Source organism: Martes martes (genome assembly GCF_963455335.1).
Source record: "Martes martes genome assembly, chromosome: 3".
Taxonomy (NCBI): Eukaryota; Metazoa; Chordata; class Mammalia; order Carnivora; family Mustelidae; genus Martes; species Martes martes.
Window position 1 is genome coordinate 71,716,337 of NC_137890.1, and position 25,868 is coordinate 71,742,204.

Sequence of the window (25,868 nt, forward strand, 5' to 3'; positions counted from 1 at the left end):
CAAAAACAGTAACCCCTCATGCCTTTCTGTCAATAGTCTGCTGTATTTTCCTTCATATTCCTGAATTCCACAGTGTATCATATACTTACATGATGTATTATATGTGAAATACATATTTGTATAATAGGTTTATGTTTTTCTTCGTACTGCTGTAACTGTCATTACATTATGCATTTGTTTCTCAGTTATCAATTTTTTAAAAGATTTTATTTATTTATTTATTTGAGAGAGAGAGCATGAGCAGGGTCAGAGGGAAAGGTTCGAGAAGCAGGCTCCCTAGCAAGCCGGAAGTCCAACATGAGGCTTGAACCCAGGACCATGGGATCATGACCTGAGCCAAAGGCAGACATTTAACCGACTGAGCCTCCCAAATACCCCTGTTATCAATTTTCTATTTTCAGAATATAAGCTCCACAGACATAAATTTATCTTTTTTCCAGCTGAATCCCCAGAGCCTAGAAATAGGCCTAGTGCAGGAGAGCATGAACAAATAACACTTCTCACTTTGCCAGTAGCTCCTAAAATTTCATCTGCTTTTCTTTGGGGATAAACTCCTAAACGGTTGTGATCTTCGTTTCCACATGGGGTGTGGTCATCTGCAGACTCATAGTAAGTACATGGTAGAGCCATTTCTGCTGTGAGATACACTAGCTTGGCTCTTCTTCCTCTGAACTTCACTACATACAGCTCCATCACCTTTGGTCCCTCTTGGCGTTTTATAAAAAGTGTGGAGATGTTCTGGCTTTTTTTTTAAAAAGATATTTATTTATTTATTTATTTATTTGAGAGAGAGCACAGGTAGGGGGAGGGGCAAAGGGAGGAGCAGACGCCCCACTGAGCAGGGAACTCCCAACGTGGGACTTAATCCCAGAACACTGAGATCATGACCTGAGCTGAAGGCAGAGGCTGAACTGACTGAGCCCCCAGCCTCTGGAGACACTCTGACTTGAAGCACTGCATGTGAGATATCTGATATCCATTCCTCCAGATAAAGGGCAGTGTGCACTTTATATACAATACAATAGTGTATTTTGGTTTTATGTTGTGTAATGTGAAGTCATACCATTTTATAGAATTGGCATCACATCATTTTGTAATCTACTTTTTTTCACTTAGCAAGACGTCTAGACTGTGTTTCTTTATCAATAAATAGAGACCTAAATGTGTGCATGGTGTTCCATTCTGAATTTACTTATCACTCCCCTATTAATGGAAATAAAATCATTGACATTTTTCTCCAGTTTTAGGGAGTGCTTTGATTTAAAAACCAAACCGGGCATGTAACTGTTCCCATTTGTGCAAAGATCCCATTATGGTCAATTCATGAGGGGGAACTCTGAAACATATTGCCAAACCGAGGTCATAATCTATAGGGTGGGGCCTTGTCCAATTTGAGGAATGCCCTTATGAAAAGAGGGAAATTTGGACAGAGAGACACAGAGATAAGACAGTCTTGCAAAGACACAAAGACACGGAAAGAATGCCGTGTGCCATGGAGGCAGAGGCTGAATGAAACGTCTAGGGTTACCAGAAGCTGGAGGGAACCTGGACGGATTCTCTTCTGGGGGTTTGGAGGGAGAAGGGCACCGCTAGCCTACCGAACTGTGAGACATAATTTCTGTTGTCTCAGGCCATCCAGTTTGTGTACCTTGTTATAATAGCAGTAACAAATGGATGCACTCCCCAGGCACATGTGACAGCATCCTTTCCCACCTTGCCAACACTGTCTGGTTCATCTTTGCCAGCATGGCAAAATTTTGCCCATCTTTCCATTAAGGTGTTTGTGAATTTCTGATTCATTTATAAACCTATTTGAATCTAGTATTGCTACTTTGTTATACGTGATACTAAAACTTTTTCCATTTTCTCTCACTTTTACGGCAGAGGTTCTTTGGGGTGGGGGGAGGGGTGGGTAGGCACTGTTTTGGCCTTACTAAAGGTTTTTAATTTTGGGGTGGACAAATTTAGTAGTCTCTTTATTTAAGAATCTGTTTTTTTGTTTTGTTTTGTTTTTGTTTTTGTTTTTGTTTTTGTTTTACCCCAGCTAGGGAGAAAAAAAAATTCCTCTAGTGTCTGGATGGTTTCATTTTTTAGACATTTTACATTTACTTATTTTATCCATCTGCAATTTATTAAGGGAATGATCTAATACGCCCCCCCCCCCAACCCAGTGGTTGGTTTTCAGTGACATTTATTTAATAAGCCATTTCCTTCCCATGGTTTTATACTGACACCTTTATTATATACCAAATTCTCATATATACTTTAGTCTTTTCTTAGCCTATTTTTGTTCCATTAATCTGTTCATTTTCCCCTGCACCTGTGACAGGGTGTAGTATGGTAACTTTATGACACATTTTAATATTTGTAAGGGACATTTTCCCCTAATTATTTTCTCCAGTTGTCTTCTGGATTAAAATTTTCATGGTTATTCTTGACATTTATTCTTTCCAAATGAGCTTTAGAATTTTTTTGTCAAGTTACATACACAGCTATCCATACTCATGAAAATTCTATTGGTATTAAATTTATAAGTCAATTTAGGAAAAAGTGGCATTTTTACAGTATTGAATCCTCTGTATGAAACTATCCTGCCTCTTTATTTACTCAAGACTTACTTCATGTTCCTTAGAGAATTTTATGAATTTTCTTCATGTTGGTCCTGTACATTTCTAATTACATGTTACCCAAATTACTTTATGGGAGTTTATATAGTTACTATAAAAATGAGAAAAATTAACTAATAAAATAAAACTAAAAAAAAACTAATAAAATCAGTTCTTAACTGACTACTGATTAGTTATATCCACCAATTAATTATAAAAAGCTAGTCAAGAAGATTTTTAAAAACACTGTATGATTTTTTAATTGATATAATTAACATGCCAAAACATTCATCCTTTTTTTTTTAGTTTTATTGAGATATAATTGATACATAACATTGTATAAGTTTAAGGTATACAATGTAATGATTTGATACATGTTGATATTATAAATGATCACCACAATAAGTTTGGTTAACTCCCATCACCTCATATAGTTACATATTTCTTTCTTGTCATGAGAACATTTAAGATCTCTTGTCTTAGCAACTTTCAAATATATGACACAGAATTGCAAATTATTTCATTCTGTACATTGCATCCCCAGGACTTATTTATCTTATAACTGGAAGTTGAAAACTGTTAAAAGACAAATAAAAACTATATTTCTGACTTTCCATTTCTACTCAGAGATCTGGGAACCTAGAAAGGGTAGAATTTCCACATTTAGAAGAACAACAGAAAACTAGATAAGCTGCAAGTTTACAACTTGTTTTGTGCTTATCACAGAGAGCAACCAACTAGCCCCAAATTTAAGGAAATACAGGCACCTGCAGGATGAAATGGGAACTAGTATTTGTTGACTGGGGACAGAAGAGCTGGATACCAGAAAGAATTCAGCAAGAAGAGTTAGTAATTTGATGGAGACTGAATATGGGCTGGCAAAAGTGTGTGGATCCCAGTGAGGCAGCACATATAAGGGAGGTTCCCACCTGTTTGCAGACTTCTCTGTGGACCCCACCAGAAGTTCATAGAAGGGACTGCTGATTCTCCAGAGAAAACACGGTGCAAGCCTTAGGGAGAACAGCTACAACAGGAGGAACATGAAACCCTACCCAGACTCTTTTCTATCCTACGGAATAAAACTTTAACCTGTAGGGGGAAAGAAAATAACACTGCCTTTAGGGTACAGGTGAAAACCCATTGCAGCTGAGGGAAAGGAAATGAAAACATCCTCTACTCATGGGAGAGGGACAGAAACAAGGACTGGGCTTGGAACTATGGCTGGAAGGGAGGCAGGAGCCCCAAAAAGGCCACATCCCAAGACCCAGGAACATAGTATCTGACTAAGAATAAGGCTTAACCGGAAAAACAAAGAACACCCTCCCACCGTGAAACTAACAAGCTGTGAGTAATGAGTAACAGTAGAATACTGCTGGGAGAATTGTAAATGGATTCTCAAGAGGTGCATTGTATACGAAGGACCCAAAGTTGAGGAGGGAGCAGGAATTGAAAACATCCTCTGAAAAGCCAGCTGCTGCCCTACAAAGTGGTGTTATACTACAAGGTATTGTTAGAGGAAACTGAAGCCTGTGGTGCGCTGAAGGTAACCATAGCAACAACAAACCTCAAACTTAGTCCCATCCTGTCTGTATTAACCCTAACTCCCACACAAAAGGTCTACTGGAAGAAAAAGAACACAAATTTCCAGTCATGAAAACTGTTTACTCCAGTTTCTACCATCACAAACAAGATGTTCAGCTTTCAGCAAAAAGTTATGAAGCACATGGAAGCACAATTTAAAAAAATTGGTACACTGCCAAGAGACAAAGCAGTCAACAGAAGAAGACTCAGTAATGGCACAAATTTTGGGACTATATGATGGGAAAATTTCAAACTATGATTATTATAGTAAAGTCTAATGGAAATGCAGACAATATGTAATGTCAGCAAAGAGATGAAAACTACAAGAAAGAACCAAATGGAAATGTTAGAAATGAAAAATGTAGAAATAGAGATGAAGAGCTCCCTTTGATGGACTCATCAGTAGACTTGACACGATCAAGAAAAGAATCAGTGAATTTGATGACAGGCCAATAGAAATTAGCCAAACAGAAACACTAAGAGAAAATAGGGCAGAAATAAATGAACAATACAGAATGTTCAAGAGCTGTCTGACAATGTCCAATAAGACATGTCCAGGGCAGAAGAAATATTGAAGAAATAATGGCTAAGAATTTCCCAAAATTAATGACAGACACCAAGCCAAAGGAGAGAACATTGGGCAGGATAAATACAAAAATTAAGCAAAATAACAAACAAAAACCTCAATATTATACTCAAATTCCTGGAAGGGAGGAAGAAAGGAAGGGAGGGAGGGAGGGAGGAAGGAAGGAAGGAAAGAAATAAAGAAAGAAAGAAGAAAATTTTGAAGGCAACCACAGGAAAAAAGACATATTGCAGAGGACTAAGAATAAGAATTACAACACTCGTTAGAAAATGTGCAAACAATAAGGCAAAGGAGTAACACCTTTAAATGTTCAAAGCAAAAAAAAAAAAAAAAAAATCTGTCAAACAAAAATTCTGTACCTAGCAAAAATATCTTCAATAAATGAAAGAGAAGTAAACATTCTCAAACAAAAACTGAGAAGAATTCGAAGGTTTTGTAGTACTGAGGATAACCCTACCAACAACAAACCTCAAAGCCAACCCAGCTCATGACAAGATTAACATTAACTCTCACACTAAAGTCTACCAGAAGGAAAAGCTTTGGAAATGCTAAGGGAATATAGCATCAGACAGAAACTCAGATCTGCACGAAGACATGAAGAGAGCCAGAAATACAATAAATAAATATAATATAAAGTTTAATTTTTCTAAAAGAAAGCTGCCTGAAAAATAATGGTAATGTATTATATATTTATGACATAGGTTAAAATAAAATGTATAATAACAATAGCACAAAAGAAAGAATGGGGGAGTTAAGCATATACAATTATAAGATCTTTAAACTACATAGGAAGTAGTAAAATATTTGATGCTGGATATATATTAATTAAAGATGCATATTGGAGAAACTAAAGGAAACACTAAAAATTATTTGGAAAAGCATCATAAATAATAATAGTGGAGGCAAAGATGGAATAATAAAAATAAGCTGAATTAATCCAAGAGGAGAGAGAAAAAGAGGGGGAAAAGAACATATGAAATAAAATGCAAAACAGATATCAAAATGGTAAGTCTTAAACTGATCATGATGATAATCACATTAAATGTGCATGCCAGGAGCACGCCAATTGAAAGAGAGAGATTATCAGATTGGATAAAAAAGCAAATCCAACCATTGCTATGTATAAGAAAACCACTTTAGTTTTTTAATTTTTATTTTAAATTCCAATTAGTTAACATTCAGCATACAATACATGGATCGGGCACTTCATGCAACATTTGGTGCTCAACACAAGTGCCCTCCCTCATCCCTATCACCTATTTCCCTCATCCCCCACACACAAAATACTAATTCAAAGGGACCCATGCACCCTGATGTAGATAGCAGCATTATCTACAATGGCCAAATTATGGAAACAGCTCAAGTGCCCATCAACTGATGAATGGATAAAGAGGATGTGATATATTCACACAAAGTGACCCACTTTAAAGATTTTTTTTTTTTTTGACAGACAGAGACCACAACCAGGCAGAGAGGCAGGCAGAGAGAGAGGAGAAAGCAGGCTCTCCACGGAGCAGAAAGCCCGATGCCGGGCTCAATCCCAGGACCCCGGGACCATGACTCGAGCCGAAGGCAGAGACCTCAACCCACTGAGCCACCCAGGCTCCCCCAAAGTGACCCACTTTAAACAAAAAGACAAAAGTAAAAGAATGGAAAAAAATCATATCACACAGAAACTAACCAACAGAAATCTAAAATAGCTACATTACTATGAGACAAAGTAGACTTCAGAATATGGAATATTATCAGGATTAAAGAGGACCCATATATGATGAAAAAGGGTCAGTTCTTCAGGAAGACATAGAACTGTGTTTGCACCTAACAATGCAGCTTCAAAATATAGGAAGGGAATGGACAGGCTGATGGAAGTGAAATGATACATAGATAAATCCCAATTATAGTCAGAGACTTGAACAATCCTCTCTCCAAAAGCAAATCAGTAAAGATACAGAAGATTTGAACTATAGGAATGATATAATTGACATTTACAGAATACTCTACCCAGAAGTATGTACACATGGTTTCCAATGTCTTTGATTCTGTATCTAGCATGGCACAGTGTCTGGCACAGAAGCTCTTAAAAAATATTCTGAAATAAATGTTGAATGAATGATAAAGTTTAAACTGCTCATAATCATATACCTTAGATCTTCTGGAACAATCCCAATTTTCATGAAATGTGATTATTTTTTAAGATGATTCTTTAAATGAATAATTACACTTTATTTTGTAAGGCATTTTATAAAATTACATTTAGAAATCATGTTCAGTACTTGGTTGCACACTCTGCTTTTGGTTTTGGTTCAGAAAGTTTGGCTGGTTGTGTTGCTTAAATTTGATTAGGCCCCCAAAGCCCCTTTAATGTCCTTCTCTAGCTACTCTGAACCACTAGAAGCTGACCCTTTGCACTGTATCTCCCTCAACACATTTCTGGAGGGAGTCCATTGGGCTTGGTCAATGGGAGTCATTGCAAGGGGTCAGATTCTGTTAAAGGGCAGGAGAAAATGAGAGCAGAGTATTTCTTCCCCCATCTTTCCCTGTTCCGTGTCTCTGGCAGTGTGGCTCTATCCCTCCCTAACTACAACTCCCCTGGGACAGGGGCTTCTTCATGCATCAGGGTCTCACTGGGCTCCGGTCACATTTTCCGTCAAGACTAGAGACGGTAATAGCTTCCTTCTATTGCTGGTCCATTTAAATAGTACTCCATTTAAGCTTTCTCATATGAAACAAATGGGGTGGATTCTCTTTCCTGCTCAGACCTTGACTGAACTAACAACTTGACCTTAACAGGTGCCAGCTAGGTCACTTCTTTAGGTCAGTGGCTTTTCATCTTTGATAAACATTAGAATCACCTGGAGAAATTTAGAACCAAGTGCTGCTGAGTTCCATGCCCAGAATTTCTGATGTGACTGGTCCGGGAAGTGGCCAGGGCATCAAGACTTTAAAAATCTATCCAGGTCATTTTGTCATACAGCCAAGGTTGAGAAGCATTATTCTAGCTCATACACTTCCTATGCAGAGATATTATTAGGACATAATGAAAATTCAACTTCAAATGCCCCATTGTGATTTTTCTTTTTCTTTCATTTTTTTTAATAAATTAGTGCAGTCTTTAATTTCAAGTGATGTTATTTTTCTACTCTTCCATTTGTGAAAGCACTTTTTAAACAAAATAGAACAAATTTAAACATTTATATCACAGTTTCCTCAGGAGGTTAAATACAAAGAACAGATGTTTCTGGAAAGCATAGAAATCTGTTATATGTACTTCTTTTTTTATTGGGTGTATGTGTGCGGGGGTGAGTTTTGCAAGAGAGTAGAAAGGGAATCAAAAAAGCCATCCGGGGATTCCACAAGAGAAACAATTTCAGAATCATTATCTGTGTTGAAACACTACTCTCTTTGAAATATAATAATAGAGGTACTAGTACTACATAATTAACTCATGTTGGATGCATTGACTGATCTGGTCTCGACAATCTGCTCTGAGAAGGAACAGTATTAAACCAATCATTCACATCCTTTGGCACATTAAAATAAGCAGTGGCTACTGGCCTCATGAGAACATTTGAAGTTTTCAGTATTTAAAATGCCTTCACCATTTGGCAGTCTTTAAAATACAAAAGAACCACAACCACACTCTCCACTTTTTAAACACTACCCATTTTTAGTGGGGATTAGCCTTAATATTTTTAAGAGAGTGAACCGATTCTACCAAGCCTTTCATTTCATCTTGAGGTTTCCCAAGATGTCTCATCTAGATACTGTGCCTGCATCACTTAGCTATGCTGCATTAATCTCAGTGACATGCAACAAAACCCATTTATTTCCCACTCACAGTTTGTTTGTGGGTCACTAGAGTAGGTCAGCTGGGGTAGCTGTATGAGTCCATTTGGGCTGTTATAACAAAATATCATAAACTCAGTAGTACATAAACAAGAATCATTTATTTCTCACTGTTCTGGAAGCTAGAATTCCAACATCATGGGGCCAGCAGATTAGGTGTCTGGTGACAGCTTCCTGGTTCTTGGGGCCCTCAAAGGCAGAAGAGGCCAGGAACTCTGTGGGTCCTGTTGTATAAGAACACTAATCCCAATCATGAGGGCTTTGCCTTCCAAAGGCCCCACCGGCTCATAATCACTTCAAGGATTAGGATCTCAACATATGAATCTGGGGACACACAAACATTCAGACCATAGCAGTAGATCCCTTCCACAAGTCTCTCATCCTCCTCCTGGAACCAGGGCAGGATTATGTCCGCTACCATCCCATTGGCTGAAGCAAGTCACATGGCCAAGCTCCCTGGCAAAGGCTGAGAACTACGTTCCAAACTTGGTAGGAGAAACTACAAAGTTGCATAGCTAAGGGTGTGGATACATACAGAAAGAGATGAAGAATTGGAGACAATCAATACCACAGTTCCCACAGTGCCTCAAGAAGAAATCAGTTAAATTACCCATCTCACTACTGTATTTATAGGCAGAATGTGTGGCTCTAAAATGGCAGCCACTTACCTGTTCTACAACTCTATGTAGCATGCCTTTTCGTGTCCAGCCAGGTGGATGGTAATACTCATCTGCAGGCTGTCTGCCACGAGGCAATAGATTTGGTGTGGCTTTTCTTGCCCCCCCCCACCCTTAGAATACCAAAACCATTTCCAAAAGAAGCAAGAAGAGGTTTGGGAAGCGTGAGGGAGGATGGAATAGGTGAAACCCAGGTGATATTTTAGGTGAAACTATTCTGTACAATGACTCTATTCTTTTGTCAAAACCCGTAGAACTTCACAAAGAGTAAACTTTATGACATTAGGAGGGAGGTGAAAGACCCCTTTTGGGAGTCCCAGAGTGTGGAGCTTTCTCCTGGAGATAGGTGGAAAGCCCAAGATGCATCTACGTGGTGTGCAGTGGCTAAGAAATCCAGTCCTAGAAAAAGTTTTACCAGCCAAGTTTGAAGAGGAGGATTAGCATTCAACCAAGCCATGTTCATGAGTGATCTACAACTTGAGTCAACAGAAATGTATTAAGTAATCTGGAGCACAGAAACAAGGAGAACAGAGACCATACTGCCAAGAATCAGTGGCACTCAGGCCGTGCGTGATCTGAGCCTTGCCTCCTTGGCCTTCTTTTCTATGACTGTCCCTCTGCACCCTGTGCCCAGCCAATTCCCCATACTTCAGTCACTTGGCATTCTGCCAGTTTCTAGAACACGTCAAGATTTTTCCTACTAGAAAGGCCTTGCCTTGCTGTTTCCCAAGCCTGAAAAGCTGTTGCCTCATCTCTTCACCTGGTTTGCTCTTTCTTTCTCTCTCTTTTTTTTTTAAGATTTATTTATTATTTTAGGGAAAGAGCGAGCAAGGGGAGGAGCAGAGAGAGAGGGAGAGAAAATCCCAAGCACACTCCTCTCTGAGCACGGAGCCTGATATGGGGCTCGATCTCACAATCTTGAGATCATGACCTTAGTGGAAATCAAGTGTTGGACACTTAACCAACTGAGGCACCCAGCCGCCCCAATCTTTCTCCTCTTAAAGGCTCAGCTTATATAATCCTTCCCCATAGAAGCCTCTCATTATTCTCTATCACAGCACCGTTCATATTTTGTGTAGCACTTATATTCTGTAATTACGTCCGTTTTTACCTATGATCTGTCCCTCACTCTAGAATGTATACTCCGTATCTTTCTTTTCACTGCTAATGAATTCCCATTACCTAAAAACACTGCTTGACAGAGAGTAGATGTTCAATAAACATTGACTGAAGTGGCTACTCATGTTTAATATGTGACTCAAGATCCCAAGGGAGCGTGGGCCATGCTGGGGAGCGAGTGTCACGAAGGTAGTCAGGAAGTCCCACACCGCACACACTAAACCAAGAAAGAATCCATGTGAAGTTATGGGCCAGCCACAGCTAAATCCCTACTACTCCAAGAAACACATCAACAGCAGCTTGATGTTCAGGTGTTGGCCCACAACTGCTAATGTGTGGCAAACACCAGCTCATTGGTAGAAAATCACCCATCTGAAAGGAGAGAGACACCATGGGGATGTTACTGCTTCAATACAAAATGAAAGTGGAAAGTGGAACAGGTTCAAATAAGAGACCCATAAAAACCTTAGTGGTCAAGCTGCCCCCTCCACATAAATCTTGCTGGCAGTTGTCATTCAGGGAAGGGAGCAAAGGAGAGATGCCCCACAGGACTTCCAGGAAAGCAGACAAGGCTACACTTCAATGCCTCACAACAGCCGAACTGCACACTATTGAGAGAGGCTGGGCTGTATGTGAAGCTGCATGTTGTTCAGAGATTTGAAGGAGACACAAATCTTGTTTTCCTTGAACCCTGTGCCATGAGAGAGCAGCAGGCACAGAGCCATGGGAGAAGGCAGTCTGCTGGAGCCCATGACAAGGATCTCAGACTTCAGGCTTCTCTGATAGGTCCAGATGGGCAGATGTGGGACTATGCCTTCCAGAACGGCCATACATGTCCCCTCGTGGCTTGTGGTTCTTAGACAAGCTACCCATAAATAAACATATACTAACCATATACAAGCTACTCTTAGATAACCATATAAAACCTGGAGGAGTTTGCAATTAGAATAAACTTTGCCCAGTCTGTGCAGTCAATCCTGTTCTTGGAGCAGCCTGGAGGGAGCATGGGACTTTTGTGAGCACTTCAGTAGCAAGTGAACCCCTTCAGCAGCAAGTGAACCCCTTCTGTGTTAGCCCAGCCCCCCCACTGCTCATCCAGTAAACACACAAAGACCATCCTTCCTCTAAGGCTCATTTTTCTTGGCTCAGAGGCCCCAAAGGACTGACCTAACCTTTACAAAATTCATGGTAAAATAAAATTTGATGCCTGGATTTTAAAAGAGGGTAAACACAACGTTCATTGCTAAGAACCAAACTGATGTTCTGAGTGGGCAAAAGGAGGAAATATACAACATATGTCAAAAACATTTTTCAAAATGGAAACTATGCGGTGAGCACTAGGTGCAAATAATGAATCGTTGATTACTACAACAAAAACTTATGATGTACAATATGCTAACTGAACAGAATAAAAATAAATGAATAAATAAATAAATGCCAAAAAAAGGAAACTATAAACAAAAAATCAAAAAGACTCAAAAGACAGACCCAGGAAGCCTCTCCTCCAAAACATTATTATATTCAGAAAGAAAGAAGTATCATAGAGAGTAACATAGAGAAGAAAGGCCATAATAAAAAAATATGAAATAAAATTACCTGAAGTTACAGAAAAATTCCAAATGAAACTGAACATAGCCTCAAAAAGTTACTGAAATATTCCAAAGGTAAAGAGAAAATCTTATAAACTTCCAGAAAAACAAAACCAAAAGCCCAGATCACTTATGGCAGTAATTGAACCAGACCAGTATATGACTTACAAATTATACTCTCAACCAAAAGACAATGGAATGACTGTGGACTATTGAGAAAATTGGAAGTTCCAAGAATTCTATACCCAGGCAAGATACCATTTAATCAAAAGAATGACATTTTGGGACAAAATGACAAGTAAGGATTCAACGTGTTGCCACCCTTGTAACTCATGTGAGGAAATACATAGAAACTATTCTAACTGAATAAAAGTAAGTCAGAGCATGGATCTAGTCATTTGGGAAAACAAGATAATGCATGAATAAGTGATAGTTAAACATAAAAGGATGATACTGGTGATATGACTGAAAATTTATATGCTTTAATTTTTCTTTAAATAGGACAGGAAATTGTAAGGAAATCCCTAAGAAAACCTTGATGCAATAATTCCAAACTATCTGTGTGAGTGCTCAGATGGGAGTAGGAAGTACGATATGGGATGGGAAATTAAAGATGATCTCTCAAGCTGGAGAAGGGCAGAATTATAAGGAAAAGATACTGGAAGCATAGGAAAGTGTAATTTTTGTATATTAATAGAGAAATCCAAATTTAGCAATGCCCATGTGTGATTTTTAAAAGTTGCTAGTATAGTGAAAAATAGTATGATTTAAAAATTAACAGTGTAAGGGACACATGGGTGGCTCAGTCCATTAAGCATCCAGCTCTTGATTTTGGCTGAAGTCATGATCTCAGGGTTGTGGGATTGAGCCCCAAGTGGGGCTCTGCAGTAGCCCCACTGTCCCTCCCCCCACTCACGCTCTCTTTCTCTCTCTCTAAAAATAAATTAACAGTGTAAGAAAAAAAATGAAGAAAATTAGGAAAAGTAAGACTAAAAAGAACAACAAATAAGAAAAAACAATATGGAAATCATAAAACCAAGTATGTCAAGCATCATAATTATTGTATACTATTGACTAAATTCTTATATTAGTTATAATGTAAAACCCCTACATAAGGTATTTCTAACAGCAAACTGAAAGAAATTTACAAAGAAAGATTGGAAATTAAGGGAAGGCAAATGTATACCAAGAAAAGGTAAAGAAAAACAAAGCGTGAATGGCAACCTTAATATCAATTAAAATGTAACTCATGGCCAAAATTATTAATGAAGTCAAAGAGGAATAGCATGTAATGAGGGGAAAAAAAATTAATCACTGAAAAAGCTCTAAATGAGTCAAAAACATTGATAAACAACATAGCAGCTATATATATCATAGATTTATATATACAAACATAAATGTATACATAATACATATTATATAAATATATATGAAACCCCAGAAATACAGGAAAACTAATGGAAACATTTTTACTGTGGGATGTTTTTAATATTATTCTTCCAGAATTTGACAGTTCAAGTATACAATTAAAGCAAAGATATAAGGGATTTGAGAAATACAATAAACCATACATTTTTTTCTCTTCTTATATTCATGTAATATACAAATCACACACTTAGCATAAAAGGAAACTTTGTTAAATTTCCCAAAACAAAGATTTTTTTTTAAGCTTTTGTATAGAAAGTCAACAATAAAAAGTTTTTTAAAAATCCTCTAATTTTTGGAAAACTAAAAAGCCTCTTCTACATTATTTCTAGGTCAGAGATGTACTCAAAATTGAAACCATAAAGTAAGTACCCAGAAGAGAAAAGAAAAAAAATTATAGTAAAACCTACTGGATACATTGATGGGGGAGGATTTATGGCCTTAAATGATTTTATTGTTTAAGAACAAAATAAAACAAAACGAAATTACATAAATCCATGAATATATTATTTGGAACAATTTAGATCTTATTTTTTCCATTATTGAGAAAATGATCCAGTGCTTTTATTGATTTTCAATTTTTTTCATTTGAACTGTTTTCTTTATTTTTCTGTCCCATGCCAAAGTCACAGTGAGAGTGGAGAAAGCGATTGAGGATTTGTCTGTCTGAAAATTAAAGAAAAATAGGATGAAGTTTTCCATTTAACTAGTAAGTTCTAAATAGAGAATTCTAGGAAGGGGGCAAGAATCGTATAATAGTAATCTATAGGCAAATTGGATAAGACCAAAATAATCAAAGGGTATATGCCTAACACCTAAAAAGTCGCAAGTGTATAATTATTGATTAAAAAAGAGTAAACTTAATATTTAAAGGATCAGCAAGGCTTCCTGGAGAAAGCATGGTGTTTTGAGTAAAGCTGACTCAGGTTTCTTTTCTGTCCTGGGGAGCATTAGCAAATCATGTGACCTCTCCATTCCCTCATTTCCTCATCTTTGAATACATAAATAGGACTCACCTTGTACAGTTGTTGGACTAGATTAGGAATGCTGTGTATGAAGCACCTAGACAGGGCCTGGTCTGCCTTACCCTTTATGACCAAGAACACAGTAATAAATAGTGATGACAAAAAAACAATACAGGTTATGGTTCCCAGAGTTTCCTCAAAGCTGGGGCTGTTTTTCTACCCACCAACCGTTGGTGTGCTTTGCTATCTTTGACTGACAACTGACTGTAAGAGGGCCCTTCATTTCCCTGGCCTCCACATCCTCATCTGGAAAGTTAAAGGAATCTTGTCTGGTTCTGAACAGCTATAGTTCCCTAATTCTCATTCCATATATATATATACATATATCTTTTTAATATCACAGAGTGGAGCTGTAAAATTTTTCTCACTCCTAGCAATTGTTATCTGTGCCGCAGAAACCAAAAGAAAGGAAGAGTGGGAGTGGCACCATGTTATCATGTGCAGTGTCCCTGTGACCTTGCTCAGTGTCAGCTGGGGTCTAAAGGTCAGGTGTGTGTGTGTGTGTGTGTGTGTGTGTGTGGTCCTGGCTTACTCTCCAATTCTTCCTGGTTCTTTGTTTTTGTGACCTGACATCCCCACATTGCTCCATATCTTTTTTGATCTCAGCATTGTCTTAAATTGAGGTATACTTTTCACAAAGTGAAACACACTGGTCTTTCATGAGCGGTTTGATGGGTTGATACTTGCGTGCATGTAACTTGTACCCGTATAATAAGAGCACTGCCACCGCTCCAAAAAGAACTGTCATGCTCCTTCCCAGTCAACACCCCTCCCCACCCAAGACAGACTGTCCCAATTTCGATAATCACAGAGAAGTACTGCCTGTTGTTGGAGCCCTTTGAATAAAGGCATTCACACAAAATGTAAGATCTTATGTCTGGCTTCTTTCACTCAGCATCATGTTTTTGAAGTTCATGTTGTTGACTACAATGATAACTGATTCTTTTTTTTTTTTAATTACCTAGCAGTTTTTCATTTTGTGCATATACTAGTTTTTCACTGTCTGCTGTTGGTGGAAATGTGTGTTGTATCCAGTTTGGAACTATTAAGAAAACAGTGGCTGCGGACATTTTTGTAGAAGTCCTTCAGTGGACACATGTTTTTTTTTTTTTTCTCTTGGGTAAATACCCAAAAATAGAATTTCTGGGTCTTGGGGTAGATATAGGTTTAACTCTATGGGAAACTGCCAGATCTGTTACGAATATTACACTGACGTTACTATTTGATATGCCTACCAGCAACAGATCTCCCTGTATTCTCAACATTTGCTAGTTTCGGTCCTTGTCATTTTAAGCCTAAAGGGTCTCTATGTTAAATCTTACACCAAAGTGTTAATTTTTAAATAAGCAAGCAAATGAATAAACACAAATCCTTCTTATGTCAAAGATAAGCATATAAGATGAATCAAGTTCAGTATGAATGAATAAAAAAGATGAGATGGTATCGAATTTAATATCAACTTAAACAACTGTTCAAAAAGGCTATCAGTTGCAATTCAAATGCTACGTGTATTTATTATGTACAGATGTAGATTCATGTCTCCATGTTTTTGTTTATGCTGTTCCCTCTGCTCCCTCTGAATGACCCTGCTTCTCCTTGTCATGCTGATCTGCCCTTGACCCTTAAAAGAGGCCTCCTCAGAGCAGCCTTCCCTAATGCTCTTTCAACCCACAGGGGCGGGGGTGTACCCCTTGCAGACTTCTAATACACCCAAAGACTACTTCGATTACAGAGCTTATCACATTACACCTGTGTGTCTGTCTCCCACACCTGATGATGAGTTCTTTGAAAGGGAGGATTTGTTTTTTATTTATCTTTGTATCAAGTGAGGTGTTCAGTCAATGAAATCCCTCCAATCAGTGGATATATTCCGAACAATTCTGAATCACATCCTAGGAAGAAATTACCATTTGGATAGCTATATGCATGGGAGTTTGACTGGAAGAGATGGGGAGGGAGTGAGAGCTGAAAGACTCTGAAAACCAGATTTCAGATAATTTTGTCTTTTAAAGGAAGGGGGGGGGTAAGTAGGGAGATGACAGTCTTTACCAATAAATAACAGAGGCCCAAAGAGTAAGCTGTTGTGTGGTCTGAATCTCTTGGAGATTAAGACAATTCTGAAAACAGAATGGCCACTAAAGACAGTTAGTTCAAATCTCTCAAGTTATAATAGAGAACGCAATACCAAATAGCGATACACAGGATTACTGGAAACAAAAGGTTTGCCTTCAGCTGCTCCTCCTTTCTTACTTTCCCAGCTTCATCTTGTCTTCCTGGAATCTTCTGTATCCCACCATCTCCCTCGCCCCCTGACTTGGGCCATGATGGGCATCCTTTCCCTTCCCCCCTCTTTCAAAACGTACCTGTTCTGGGCCCCAATACTCTCTAAGAGGGAGAATCCAGCAAAATACTTTAAGCAAGGTGGTAATAATTCATTCAGCCTAGTGTAGCTGCCAAGTTTTTTATTCTCTTGCATACTGGCTCAGCCCTACCATGCAGGAGCTCTGCTGAGACACTCACCGTCCGAAAAGCATTAGCATCATCCCAGACACTAATGACAATTAAATGACTAGAAAATGACAAGAGTGTGGGGGCATAATAATTCAAAGGGAACCTCCTACTTGCTTGTCAGCCTCTAGCATAGCTGGCTGAGGAGTAGGTCATTCGAAAGCAAAACTAGGAAAGAGAAACTAAAACCTGTAGATCCTATAAAGGCCCTAGTCTGTGCAAAATGGCAAGGCTCTGGGGCCTGAGCATCCAGGTACCTGCCCCCAGTGCCATCCTGAGGGCCCCAGGACAGCAGGATACCTGAAAAGCAACCAAGGTCTAGATTGGCCCTAAAGCTACCTTGTTAGGTAATAGATCATGTCTCACTTGTTTGGGGAGAAAACCCAACTGGAAAAGTCCAACTGAATCAGCTTATGCTAGGAATCTTGGAGAAGGTAGATCTGAGCAGAGCAGAGGCTGTCAAAGTACCTGCGGCATCCTTGGTTCACCCTCGGGGGGCACCACCAAGGCTGGATTACAAATCACACACACACAACCAAGGACAGAGGTACCAGCAGGCACCTGGTTTTTCCACGCAGGCAGAGAAGCCTCAATGCCGCCTGCATTTCAAGTCCCTGGGCAGTTGGAAGCATCCATCTGCTTTGGGTGCACTCATCTGTTTGGGGTCAAACAGATGTGTTTCCAGAGGTGAAAGGGGTCCATTACAGAATGCTGTTTACGGTTTTATATCTATGAACCCAAACTGGGAAAAACAATGGAAAGCAGGCTGGGGCTTGATGGGGAGCTTCTGTTCTGCCTCCCTGCAAGATCTGAGCAGCTGACCTCAAGGAGCCTCTTGTTTCCTTCTGAGGGGTCAAACTGGCCCAGAAGCATCTGCTGAGAGGAACCAGGCTCCTGATAGCAAACACAGGCTTCTGCTTGTGCCTTAGAGTGAGGGAAAACACCTGCTTCTAGTACTTCTTGAAACCCAACATTTGAGCTCTTTTAACGGCCTTTGGGCCATCAACCCTCCATCTGCAATCACGCAAGGTATCCTCTTCCCCTCCTTACACACATACACACCCATGCGCACCCCCTCACCAGACTTGCCTATAGCAGGGTTTCAGTTTTGTGTGGGGTACAAGATCCTAGCATTAAAGGGTTTCAGAGAGAATTCAGAAGACCAAGCTCTTCTTATTGTAGCTGGGGACAGGCAAAGGACAGAGATTGGGGACCCAAGACAGCTAGGAGGCAGGGAGCAGTTGGAGTTAATGAGGACCTGGTGGACATTCCAAGTCAAGCCTGACCACGGGGCACAAAACAAGGCAGTGGCTGCCACATAGCCTGAAGTACCAAGTGGTAGGTCGAAGGTGGTCCATGGCTTGTGGGAAGAAATATTAGAACCTGTATTTATATTCTACATATTTGTGTTCTATAACATTATGTTATATTGCTTTTTACTTCTTTCTTCAGCATTTAGTATGTTTTATAACTTACATAATACACTAGTTTAGTGGTGTATGAATATTCTTTATAGAAATAAATATGCCTGCATGGGGACATATGCTCAAAAATGGGGAGTAATAGCAAGTGTGATCACCAGCAGTGGATCCCGAGGGCAGCTGGTAGAAGAGTTTCTTCTCCTCTCCTCCAACTCCTACTCTCTGAGTTGACATTTTACACGTGCACAGACTGACCAGCTGTCCCTGAGATGCTCCCAAGCAGATTCCAGTCCCCAGGCCCAGAGCTGGGATAAGTCTTCATAATACAGAATGAACTAACACTGCCCTGAGAATGGCCTTCGCCCTTTTGGAGGATGTTCTACACAGAGATTCTCATGTACCCTAAAAAGCCGATCACCAAAAGTACCATCAAACAGGCAATAAAGATTATGTAAGATAAAACAAAACTGTGAGACAGCATAAACACCCACAGAAGAAATCACTGCACTGTAATAAAACCAGAGATCATCCTGGAGAAATGCAACCGTGGAGCTGAAGGAGCGAAATGAGTGCGATCAGAAAGGAGCGAAAGGCTAGATGTTTCTTTTTTAATAAGGGGGGCTACAGTCCCTGGGGCCTCTTTTAAGACAAATTTATTTTCAATGGGCTGAGGTTTACAGAGAACTGTGGGATTTCTTTGAGGCAGTGTTTATCTCCTTGTGGACATTTAGCTCCAGCGGCTAAACATTGGAACGATTTCTATTTGGCATGAAAAGCAACGTATTACTCTCTGTAAATTCATTCAATAGTAACTCGAGACCTCCTCCTACCTTTGTAAGAAACACCCTGTAGGTACTCTTTGACTTGAGAGGGAGTAAATGAGTCTAAAATCGTTAAGAAATCCAGATAGGATTTTCCATAATGGCTTTGGTATATAGTCTGCTTCTTTGTGCGTTCTTGATTCCTCATGTGGCTGTGCAGCACGGCAGGGACTAGGGGGACACGGGAAAGGAAAGACACGGAGGCAGTCACTGAGCAAAGAATTCCCACCCTTATTTGTCAAACACGCCCCCAACAGTCCCGAGCCCCACTTGGAGTTTAGTCAGCATCCTTGAGGTACTGGAAAGCGGGCCACACAGTAGAAGACACTCCTCCCATGATTCAGGCTATGCAGAGCTGCTGGGACTCAGGACGGTGGATACTAGCAGTGGGGGTGACTGGGGCTGATGGCCAGAGACGCAAGTGTGACTACCATTCTCAGAAAAGTTCTCCCTGAGCTCAACTCTTCTGCAGGTCAGCATGGTGGGATGGTAACATTCACCAGCTCCTTAGTAAACAAATGCCTTCATAGAAGCTGCTTTCCCTTTCGTGCCATCTCCTGCACAGACTGAGTGACACCTTAAGACGAGTCCCTCAGTTACCCAGGTGTGTGCAGATGAGCAGTGAAAATATGTCCAGCCAGCACTCATTGCAAATTTAGACTAATAATTCAGACTAACGTATCATGTGCAAGCAAAATCAAAATCATTTGTTTGAACCTGAGTATTGTTCATTTAATGTGGGTTCTGATAGTCATGGAATTATTGGGGCAAAATATTGGTGGGTGGCTCAGTGGGTTAAGCCTCTGCCTTTGGCTCAGGTCATGATCTCAGGGGCCTGGGATCATGACCCGCATCCAGCTCTCTGCTCAGCGGGGAGCCTGCTTCCCCCTCTCTCTCTGCCTGCCTCTCTGCCTACTTGTGATCTATCAAATAAATAAATAAAATCTTTAAAAAAAAAAAAAGCAATGAAAACGTGATGGAAGATCCTAATTTCTACAACATGCCCAACCTTTGTAAATCTTAAGGACACCTTAAATATTGCTTTTGATTCTACATGTCCCTTTTACAGGGACCACCAGCTGGTGGGAGGAAGTAGAACCAAAGCCAAAGTTTAAGCAAGGGAGATTCCAGCTGTTGAGAACTTTCCAACAGTATCCAAAAATGAAAGCATTGTCTTGGGGGTGGGGCACTCCCCCCAAAAGTGATGACATCACCCCTTGGCAAGGATGGGATAGAGGGGATTCCCATATGGTGTGAGGATCTAGATGAGGTGATTTCTAGGCTGTCTTCTAACCTCAAGATGCTAAGCTTCTATCCCTGTGATTTTTGTCTACAGCACTACTTGATTCCAACTCCATGCCAGGAATAGATCACTATCTCAGACTGACACCAAATTATACATTTAACCACTAGCTTCGAGATGGCTTGGCCATGGGACTTTTAAAAACTTCTGTTGAAAAGAGTAGGAATCAGGATCATTAGAACGGTTGTCAAATCTGAAGATATTTGATAGATGTACCATGTGGTTAAACCTCCAGTGGATAACTGGCAAGTCTAATTTGAGTCCTACCCAGTTTCCTCTTTGGTAATTTTATAGCAACTGAAGCCTTCCTTTTGTTTTCTAATTCCAACAACCTCTTCCCCCCCACACCCCCCAACCACAAGGCAGAGCATATACTCATTTCATAGCATATGCAATCAGTTCTTTTCCAAGACTTACTTATTCCTTGGGTTTGAAGCTAGACATAGTTTTGATTCCTTGCAGGGATGCAGAGATAACTGGTATTCTTCCTAACTATTACCAAGATTACCTGCCGGGGCCCTGCGTGCCAAAGAATCTTGGAACAAGAACAGAATCTCTGAAGTTGCTTTCGAAACTACAGGTGTACTTACTTACCTAGACCCTGAGAAGCAACTGGTAGGCTTGAGTAGCATCCATATTTGAAACTAAAATCCTGCAACTCGGGAATTTTAGCTGGAACTTGGTAATTCCGTCGAAATTCAGTGTCTGCGGGTCTGGGAAGTAAATTTTTCCATTCCAGAGACATCGGAGAACTTTCCTTAATCTTCTGAGCTGGGGCGGGGTTACAAGTGTAGAAGTCCTTGTAAGTTATTTAAAATAGCGTCCTATATTCCCATTTTTGCTTCTGGCAGTACCTTCCAATTGGTCACACTAAACCTGCTCTTCTTGTATTTAGAGGTACAATCAATGTAGTTTTTATGGATCTTTCAACCAAGAAATAATTTTCTGCTTTATCAGGCACAGGAAGTGTATGCTCCAATGATCAGAAGCAGCTTCTAATGAAGATATTATATGTCAGTTAGGAGTGCTCTTTTGTTCTGCTAGGGGGACACAGAAGGCATTCCTCATTCCAGTAGGCCTGCCTAGTCCTGGGGCAGGGGTGGGGAGCAGAGTGAGAGAGTTTAGGTAAGGCTAGGGTTGCCATATAAAACATAGGATGCCAGTTAAACTGAATTTCAGATAAACAATGAAAAATTTCTTGGCATAAGTGTGTACATGTGCTCATTGTCTATCCACTATATATAATCATTCAAATTTAACAGGTCACCCTTTATTTTTATTTGTTAGATCTTGCAGCACTCTAGATAGGGCAATGCATATCGTTCGCATTATCTGGAAAAGAACCACTTGAAGCTTATCCCTTACTGCTGGAGGGTTAGGTAACATTGCGGTCATTGATGGACAGTTGCACTATTAGTTCCTTGAAACAACACCATTAACAACTATTCATTAAATATCTAGGAAGCACTGACTAAATTCCAGGTTCCACAAGCACTGCCAGATTATTAGAAGAGTTGTAAGACATCTCCCTTAGCGTGAGTTCATTCCTAATTCTTGCTATAGTGTTGGTTCAGAAGCACATCTTATAACACCAACTTTATTCAGGAGAAAAGGGTTAAAAATATGGATATCATACACAATATCCAAATAGTGCCAATTACTATTGAAACTAAACTCGAATCTTGTTCTGAACTCATTTTTCGATAGGTCTCTTCAAAATAAATTCAAATGTACATCAAACAATATATGATGTTATTTACTGGCATCCAAGAGCGTTTTACTATTGATTTTTTAAAAAATTATCTCTGTCTAGACCAGAACAGTGAGAGAAAGTTTCACTGCATGCTGTCTCTTCATTTAGATGACTCAGGAAAAGAGGACGTGATACTCAATGGGCCTCAAAATGACCTCATACACTCCCCAAGGAGAAGACAAGGTTATATAGAAGAGGCAATTCTAGGACTTAATATTGGGACATCTCTCAAGATATTTTGAAAAATAATCTGGCATTGTTCTTGACAAGCACCATCTGTAACTTGGTTTTTGTAAATTACTAAGAGTTTTATAAGAGAAAAACAAATTCCTATTGAAGTACTTGATACATACGCATATCTACCACTTAATAGCAAAATGTTTTCAGTTCCTATATGTATTCTGTGCCAAAATTAAAAATAATGTAGTCATTGTTCTACCTTGAGACAACCTCAATCTAGTGTGATTAGAAAGATATATACAGGAAAAACAGATATGGAATGTGATGTCTTATAACCCTAATACTTGGAACCATGGTGCTCACACGGAGATAATATATCCAACTTACCCAGGAAGGTTTCTCCAAAACACACTTCCTGACCCTCATCCCAGACATTGAGAAGCTCTAGAAGTGGGACCCAGACAATTACACTGTGAACAAACTCCCCATATGCTTAAGAATCACTCCCTCAGAGCTTCAGTAGGTGCTACAGAAGGCCAGAGAGAATACAAAGAGCTCTGTTAGGGGAGGGAAGGAAGACAAGCATTAAAAGGCAAACACAGCAAAGATTGTGCTTTGATGATATGTCAACACTGAAGCAGAAGGAGAAGCAGAAGGTACGCAGTGTGTTTGTGAAGTATGGTCTGGCTGGTAAGAGGATAAGGTATGCAGGGCAGGGAGAAGTAGCTGAGGGTGGAGGAGGAGAGGTGAGGGTCAGTTTGCAAAGGGTCTTGAGGGGCTGGTCCACGTACACCAAGATGAACCAGCATAGTGGAGCCCCTGGAGATGAAGACCCAGAAAAGACAAAAATCAGATCTAGATTCTCTGAGTTCCTTTGAAGATAAAGTTAAGTCTTACTCTTCATTGATACCTTAGCACTTAATACAGTAACAGACCTCACTAAATGTTTATTAATGAGGGAATGAAAGAAAAAAGAACAGAAAGAATCTGAACCACACTCTAGTGACTATGTGATATATGCTTACAGTAATCTTTAGTTCTTCTCAATTAATGCTTTTATTGCCTTTTTAAAATTTCATGTTAATGAGTTCCTTCAGCATTATTAAGAAAAGAAGTTCTTGATACAAAGAATCCTACCAACCCCTGAAGTCCCCATAGTGGTATTGAAGTTTGGACAGACAGGATAACCATGACTCACAGCTAACGAGACCCAATGCTAACTGCACCTCCAAGGCTCAGACCCCTCACAGGGAGCCATCCCTGTTCCTCAGGAGCTCAGCTCCCACTGTTTCTTTTTCTCTAGATAACAGTGATATTACACTAATGTAGCTATAGCCCAAAGAGAGAAACTGGCCCATTGAAGATTATTATGGCATTTGCAGAAAGGCCCAATTCAAAAGTACATCTACAGCAAAGACTATTCAAAACCAGTGGGACCACTGGCACATAATCCATATAGCCAAGTGAGAACTAGTTCTACTGTCTCTGCCTGCTGTTCCAATTCATCAAAGCCAAGTTCTCCAAGCCTGAATCTGAAAACAAGCACCCTTTAGTGCTTCCCGTTCATTTGCCTTAATACCGTAATGAGGATACAAAGATAAGATATGGTCCCTATGTTCCAGACGCTTAAAGCATTAGAGAAACAGATACCAAAAAAAATAAAAAAAGAATTACAATATTAGGTGATAAACCCTGCAAAAGAGATAAGAATAAGATCTATAAAAACACATAGGAGGGTCACCAATCCAAACTTGGAGGATCAGAGAAGATTCCCAGGAGAGAAACGAAGCCTATATTTAGACTTAACTTACGGATAGACATAGGCTAAAAGAAGAGAGGGACAGGTGTTCCACAGGAAGGAAGCAGTGTGTGCAAAAGGCATAAGGCTGCTGGGGGCATGGTGAGTCTGGAGAAAGGAGGGCAGTCAGTCTCACAGGGAGAGTGGGGGTTGTCGAGGTTGAGAATGCTGGCATGGCAGGCAGGGACCAGACTGTACAGACTCACATTAAAGCATTTAGCTTTTATCCTGAGGACAATGGGGAGTCAATGAAGGTTTCTCAACTGGAAGGTGATACCAATTTGCACATCTGGAAACTCACTGTGGCTATAGGATCAGCTATGAATTGGAGGCAACGAAACTGAAAAGGGAGCTGGATTAGAGGTCATCCAAGGAGGAGACACAGATAGCAGTGGCTTTGGGGAGGAAGAAAAGCAGATGGAGCTAAGAGATTTAGTAGAGACTCTTGGCAGGTCTTCGGTATTTATCTACACATGGGGAAATGATAATTTGCACACACTGAAAGGACTTTGATTAGAAGCTCGAAGACATCTTTTAAGAATGCTGACATTTCAAATGTCTTCCCATCACCCTTAATGTTTATCTGAAGTATGGAGGTCTTTTGATTCTATACTCATCTAACTTCAAAAAGTGCACTTCCAATATTTTTTTTCCATCATTCAGCAAATATTTGCAGAGCATCTCCTATACACCAGGACTGGACTATATATATTGCACAAGATTCTGAGTGAATAAAGCCTGGGCACCTGCTGAATAGTGGAGGAAAGAGCAAAACAAAAACAACAAAAAAATAAGAATCAGTAAACAAATGACTGCAAAGTGCAAGGAGCTAGAAGGTAACAAATGAGGGGGTGGCACACCTCTTCAGATAAAATAGTAAGGAAATCTCTCACAGGCAAGGTGACATTTAAGCTGGCATCTATAGAATGATACAGTAAAATCACAGAAGGAGCTGGAAGAAGAACAATGCAGGCAAAGGGGGCAGTCTGCACACTGGCTGAAGGTGGGGGGGGGGTGGCATCTTATAGGAGTTTAGGATGAGACTGGTTGAGACTCCACGAGACTGGAGCCTGGTGAATGAGGAAGATGGAGTGAGAAGGAACAGTGAAGAGGGAAGCAAGGTCCAGGCCAGCCTTGTATGACAGAATGAACAGAAAGAAGGAAATGAGAGTTGGATTTTATGCAAAGTGCAATGCAAAGCCAGTGAAATAAAGCAACAGGATAATATGATCCAGTTTAGATTCACAAAAGATCATCTATATTATATTTTACTCCTCCTTCCCCAAATTTCACCAGAATGATAGATTAGAGGTCAACACATTTTTAGAAGATGGAAGTCAAATACAGATGTGTCAAATTAATTAGCAAATTAGAGGAAGCTAAAACTAAGTGACTGCCGAAGGGTATAACGAAACAGTGAGCTCAGCCACACTACAGAACCCCAACAGGTTTCTGTAACAGGTGCGGGGGAAGGCAGATACTGCAGCTCAGGCTCAAAACAAGAGGTCTGGTGAAGGCTTACATACAGAGTGAATAGAGTTCCTGCACCATCTTCTTAACTTCATGAGTCATTTGACTGTCTTTTCCTAACCACAAGTTTATTAGGTGCAAAACTGAACCAAAGAAGCTT

General features: G+C 39.9%; 1 protein-coding gene across 1 annotated transcript in view; it reads right to left on the reverse strand.

Moving 5' to 3' along the window:
- Positions 1-14,003: 14,003 nt before the first annotated feature.
- Positions 14,004-25,868, reverse strand: part of TEX26 (testis expressed 26) — a gene marked incomplete at both ends in the record, with an annotated part of 29,967 nt that continues 18,102 nt past the window's right edge. The window contains 3 exons of the mRNA XM_080799396.1: positions 14,004-14,095; positions 19,214-19,375; positions 21,102-21,278. Coding sequence (XP_080655522.1) covers positions 14,004-14,095; positions 19,214-19,375; positions 21,102-21,278 — 431 coding nt within the window. The remainder of the gene's footprint in view (positions 14,096-19,213; positions 19,376-21,101; positions 21,279-25,868) is intronic.